This window comes from Passer domesticus, chromosome 13 (assembly GCF_036417665.1).
Source record: "Passer domesticus isolate bPasDom1 chromosome 13, bPasDom1.hap1, whole genome shotgun sequence".
In the NCBI taxonomy this organism is placed as follows: Eukaryota; Metazoa; Chordata; class Aves; order Passeriformes; family Passeridae; genus Passer; species Passer domesticus.
This window is the reverse complement of record NC_087486.1, coordinates 5,470,897-5,476,916: the sequence shown is the minus strand read 5'-3', so window position 1 is coordinate 5,476,916 and position 6,020 is coordinate 5,470,897. Positions and strand designations below refer to the sequence as shown.

At 55.0% G+C, this 6,020-nt stretch overlaps 1 protein-coding gene across 1 annotated transcript; it reads right to left on the bottom strand.

Moving 5' to 3' along the window:
- Window positions 1–1,340: 1,340 nt before the first annotated feature.
- Window positions 1,341–4,850, bottom strand: LOC135280473 (myb-like protein X). The gene is made up of 5 exons (XM_064388398.1): window positions 4,449–4,850; window positions 2,292–2,369; window positions 2,073–2,197; window positions 1,615–1,671; window positions 1,341–1,457 (listed from the first exon to the last, which is right to left on the bottom strand). The coding sequence occupies exons 1-5, from the start codon at window positions 4,576–4,578 to the stop codon at window positions 1,413–1,415; spliced, it is 435 nt and encodes a 144-aa protein (XP_064244468.1). The 5' UTR covers window positions 4,579–4,850; the 3' UTR covers window positions 1,341–1,412.
- Window positions 4,851–6,020: the final 1,170 nt, after the last annotated feature.

Genomic DNA, 6,020 nt, shown 5'->3' with positions numbered 1-6,020 from the left:
AGACTTGTGGGCTTGTCCTAATACTGCCGGCAGCAGCAGTGGGCCGGGCTGCTGGCCCTGTGTCCCCCTCCAGGGTCCCTTTTGCTGCCGGCTGGACCCTGCCAGCATCCAGGGCCCCTGGAGCGCTCCCTGCTCCCGGTGCTCTCCCTGTCCTCTGAGCACTTCTTGATCCTGGAGCGCTCCTTGTTCCTGGGGCGCTTCCTGTCCCCGATGCTGTCCCTGTCCCCGGTGCCCTCTCCCTGTCCCCAATGCTCTCCCTGTCCCCAATGCTCTCTCCCTGTCCCCGGTGCCCTCTCCCTGTCCCCGATGCCCTCTCCCTGTCCCCAATGCTCTCTCCCTGTCCCCGATGTCCTCTCCCTGTCCCCAATGCTCTCTCCCTGTCCCCGATGTCCTCTCCCTGTCCCCAATGCTCTCTCCCTGTCCCCGATGCCCTCTCCCTGTCCCCGATGCCCTCTCCCTGTCCCCGATGCTCTCCCTGTCCCCGATGCCCTCTCCCTGTCCCCGATGCTGTCCCTGTCCCCGATGCTGTCCCTGTCCCCGGTGCCCTCTCCCTGTCCCCGATGCCCTCTCCCTGTCCCCAATGCTCTCTCCCTGTCCCCGATGCTCTCTCCCTGTCCCCGACGCTCTCTCCCTGTCCCCGATGCTCTCTCCCTGTCCCCGATGCCCTCTCCCTGTCCCCGATGCCTTCTCCCTGTCCCCGATGCTCTCCCTGCCCCCGGAGCGCTGCGGGAACCTTACAAAACAGCCGAGCTGTTATGAAACCGGTGGCCCCGCTGCCAGACGTCTCATTCCCGGTAGATGGCGGTGCCAGCTCATTTTTCCTAATTTTTCCCACTTGTTTTTTTCCTGGCGCCGCGCCCGATGCCAGCCCGCGGCTGCGGCGGGGCTGGGGATGAGCAGGCGCAGCCCCTGCGCTGGGGTCAGCGCTGCAAAAAGAGAGGAGTTTGTCGGCTTTTCCCCTATAACTGCTTTTCCTTTGCTTTTGATAAATTTGAAATCAGTTTTGACAGCTCAGCACAGCTCCAGGCGTCTGTCCCTGCTCACGCTGCTCCATCCCACAGCAAACAGCGTGGAGGGCACAGGGAGATGTTGGCGATGCCAAATCTGGAGGGACTCTGCAGAGCCAGACAGACAGAGCCCAGAGCCCCTGCATTTCTCTCCAGACTCTGTCATGGTCTTGTACAAAACCTGCTCACCCAGCTCCCACCTATGATTGCCTTTTCTTGAGTGTTTCCTTTTGCAGAGGGACAGACAGCACTGGGTAGGCAGTGTGACTGGGTGAATAAATAGCATTTCTCTTTGGAGATCACAACATCTTTATTTGGCTAACAGTGACCCAGTCACTCTCCAGCCCAAGCTGCCATTTCCATCTCCACCTCCATGGCACGCCCAGGGCATGCACTGCTGCAAGACTAATCCTTGTCTTCCTTCTCCTCATCCTTGGCAATGCCTTGGTCCTGGGGCAGAAATAAAAGGGACAGCATGTGAGGGGAGTGCTGAGTGTCCCATCCCAGGTATTTGGTAGCATCCACACTGGGGTTTGCAGGTGCAAACCCCACAGGGCTGGGGTGCAAGGGGGAGCCAGGCCCCAGCGCAGAGCTGGGGTGAGGTTACCTCCTCCGAGTCACTGTCAGAGCTGCTGCTGCTCCTGTCCTCTTCCCCTTCTCCCTGCTGGGGTGAAGAGAGAGGGACAAGCATCACTGGGAACCCTGGGAATCCTGGCAGTTCAGAGTCAGGAGTCAGAGAGACTCCTGGTCCTGTGGGTATCTAGAGTGGGCTTGGCACCACTGGTGCTGCTGTGGGACCAAGAGCAAGGACTAAACAGTGTGTGCAGTGCAGGCAGCATCACTGTCCACACCAACATCCCATCTGGAGAGACAAGGGAGGGAGATCTAAGTGAAGCTTAGGAGTGAAGCTGTCCCTCGGTGGAAAAGCCATGGACATGGTGATTTCTAGGCTGTGGGCAGCATAGCTCCACCTGCTACAGGTGTGGGTTTGCTGTGGGTCAGACATGGCTTCCCTTTACAGCCAGGATGTAAATGGTTCTGCAGACAACTCCATCATTCCCCTACCTTTTCTTCTTCCTTCTTCCTCCTCTTCTGCTTCTCCTTCTCTTTTTCTCCCTCAGTCTTTTCCTTCTCCTTTTCTTCCTTCTCTTTTTTGTCCTCCTCTTTCTCCTTATCCTCCCGTCCAAACCCTGCAGCAGGGCACAGAGGAAGGTTCACTGCCAGCTGCAGCATCCAGCACACCCACACCCTGCAGGTGCCCCTGGGCCCACACCAAACACTCACATTTCAGGATTGTCGACATTTCACCAAACCAGAGAGCTCTGGGGCACGAGACAGTCACACCTAGGGAGCAGAGAGGACCTGAAGGAGCAACAAGAGAGTGGAGGAAGGTGAGTTTTTCAGGGATGAAAACGCCTCCCTGGAACATTCAGTTTTTACAGAGGCCCTGTGTAATTCCTACCCCCCAAAACAGCAGGGAAGGAGATCAGACAATCTGTGGATGACATAAAAACCAAAAGGACCAGACCTTGTGCCCACCCAGGCAGCCCCCTCTGCCCAGCAAGTGGAGAGTGATGGAGGCAGAGAAGGCAGAGAAATATCAGGGCAAATGTGTGTCTTAACCCCCCACCATGAGCAGGTGCAAATTACAGAAGAATTTCAAATTAAATTCGAAAGAAATAATAAACAGTGGGAGCTCCTAGGAATCCCCAGCAGAAAGGACACCTTCCCTGAGGGACAGGGTGATGGAGAGAGGGAGAGGGAGATGGAGACAGCAGCAAGCAGAGAAGAAGCCAAGAGCAAGGGTAAGAAAACTCCCAAGCATTGATTAGGTGCCTGAAAGGTGGCAGATGAAAAGAAAGGCAAGGAAATAGCTTGCTTTAAAAATAGAAGGCCCAGACAAAGCCTAAGAAATAGCCTGGGCAGGTCAAACCCTCCCTCTCATACACAAACAGGGCAGCAGGGATGGGGGGATCAGGTCCTTCTGCTCAGTGGGGAGAGCAGATCCACCCCTGTGGCAGCAGGTAATTAGGAAATAGTTTCTCTTCCAGCCAGTGTTGGAGGGAGGCAGAATATTAATGCTTCCTTTTAATGGTTTTTAGCCACAAAATGACATCATCTGGTTGGTGTTATTGGCCCTTTTGAAGGAGCCAGTTGCAGCCTCTGAGCCGATAACATTGATTTGTATTTTCTAGGCAGGTTTTTAAACCCCCAGGATGCTGCAGGGGAGCAGGAAGCAGTGGGGTTTGGGGAGAGGGAGTTTGGATGGGAAGGAAAGGAGTGTGGGAAGTGACTGATAGAAGATGTAATCAGTGCAAAGTTAAAATCTAATTAATAATGAACAGCAATCTAATTCATCTCCGTAATTAAGAAGTGCAACCACTAATTGAAAATAATCACATTTTAATCTAAAATCATTAAAAATAATCAAACATTAACAAAAGAAAAGGCAGCCCTGGGAAGGGAGAGGAGAAGGTGCAGGTGACGCTCTGGCCCCAGGTCCTGCTCACCAAAGCTGCCCCATGGCTCCCATGGTGTGCCCAGCCCCAAATCCATGAGGATTCCCCTGCCCTGAGCCTGCACTGCCAGAGGGGAGCAGTTGGGGAAGGCACAGGGTACAGATGGGTACAGACAGGCAAGGCACAGAGGGGGACATGGAGTTTTGCACCAGGAGATGGAGAACCAGACCACAGTCCAGCAGCCAGGGCTGGGAAGGGATGGCTCTGCCCCAACACATGCCAAGAAATGCCTCTGGGGGGAGGGTTAAACCCCTTTAATCCCCCCCTGCACTGCTACCTCGGTCCCTGGGGACCAACCCTGCTGATTTCCAAGAGATGGGGTGGGCTCTGCAAGCTTCTGTCTGGGGGTGCCACCCAGCCCTCTGTGCAGCCCCTGCTGTAGGTGCTGCCTCCGTGGGTGCTGCCTCCATGCCAACCCTCAGTTTTTTCCTCTTCCATCCCACCCCGGACCAGCAGATCTGGTTTTGCCTGTTCCTCTGGAGCCTCACATTTCATGCAGGCAGGTTTGCCTGCCCCAGATGAGCTGGTTTCCTAAAGCCCAGGCAGACAAACCAGCAGAACCCAGAGAGCAGCTGATGGTCCCCACGGAGCAGCTGCAATTGTCCACAGCCAAGCTGGGCACAAGGTGCAGCTGGATCAGACCTCTGTCTAGCAGAGCAAACCTGTGTATTGTAGGAGAAGCCTGAGTGATCTTAGCCCTCCAGGCACAACCAGCTCACAGTGAGCCCACTCCCATCTCAGCCAGGGCACTGAAGTCCTTCCCACAAAGCTCAGCCCCCCATTGCCATCCCCAAGAGCTGCCCCAGGGGTGCTCCTGCACCCTCATTCACCCCGCTGTCCTGCTCTGCTTCTCCAGCCTGTAAAATACACAGCTGAGTCTCAATTCTCTGGGTGGCATAAGGGAGAAAAGGAAGGGCTTTACCTGGAGCTGAAAAAGAAGTGATCTCCTCGATGCCTGGCTGGCAGCAGCCAGGGCTCCGGGTATTTGAGGGTTGCGGTCTCCTCCCCAGTCCCACTTTTGGAGCAGAAAAACTGGCTCTGCCATCCGTCATGGACAGCACATGACACCGGAAACGTGACCAGTCCCACTGGTACCCACACCAGGCATTGCCTCCAGCACAGGCAGGAGCACAAAGACCTTCTGCAAGCAAGTCAGGGCAGCTCTGGAGGCTGCAGATCCATGGGAACAGGCCTGGGACCAGGGAGAGCACTGGGGACGCACTCTGGGAATGTGCTACAGTCAGGACCCTGCTGGAAGTACAGAAAGGGGCTTTGGGGGATGCCTGCTGTGGGTGGGAGGTGTCAGGCAGCTCCAGGAGGTCCAGACAAGGCTGGACCAGGCAGATCCCAGCACTTCCATCTCCCTCCAATGCTTGTCCTTGCTGCTAGCTTTCACTCCAACATATCATTAAGTAAATACCTGTCAGCAGAGAGCAGTTACCAGCAGGTCTAAACACTTGCATAATGTGCCTTCCCTCTAATGCAATGCCCTCATTTCTAACAGCACCAGTAAGGGATAATAACAGTAACAATAGTGTCAGAAAGTGCTTGTGTACCCAGCTAATTTGTTTTCCCCTCCTAATAAAAAGAATTAGCTCTCCCATAAGATTTGTCCCATTTAATGCCTTCAACTCTACAACAAAGTTGCTCCCACAATCATTTGACTTTCATTTACAGTAATTGCAGGGTTTTGGAGCCCCCTCCAACAGAGTGAACCTAACTCTGGGTAACCCATGCAGGGAGCAAGCAGCTCTGCAGGAGTCACTTGTCCCAAAACCTGGCAATTTCTGCCCCAGACCCGCTCCACCACAGCCTGCACTGGCCCCAAACCCAGAGCAAGGGTCCCATTGGCAGGTTTAGGTCAGAAATGAGGGATGGGTTTTAATGTCCAGGGCGGATAAATCCTGGAGCAGCTCAGCCAAGCTGGTGGCAGAGTCCCTGTCACTGCCCAGTTTACAATCAGTAGCTCTGGTCTCTTACAGAGGCTTCAGCTCACACACAAATCACTCAGGGAACTCCTGCTGCCAGCACTTGGTCTTGGGATAAATGCTGGCAGCAATCCCATCTGGGATGGCACAGCAGAATCCCAGCATGGCACAGCCACCAGGTCAGCACAGCCAGGGAATTTGAGATGATGGAGATGTGCACATGGAGCACCCTGGAAACAGATCCAGGGTGTTGGGATCTGTTTGGTGCTGGGAGCAGCACAGGCATCCAACCCACACCTCTGAGCAGCTCCTGCCACCTTAGGAGGATCCTCCCCCACAAATACCAAACTCAAACTTATTTTAAGCTGGTGACCACATTGCTCACTCCCTGCCAGCCCCAGCTGGGCTCTCAGTCTCTGGTGCCTCCAGCATCCTCCAGTGAGAACAGCCCAGGGGACAGCCCTGCCATTGCTCTCTGGACACGGGGACACAAAGTGACACCCACAGAAGTAGGACCATGCTGACCAGCAGGCCAGGCTGCAGCCACCAGCCTCTCCCTGCAGCAG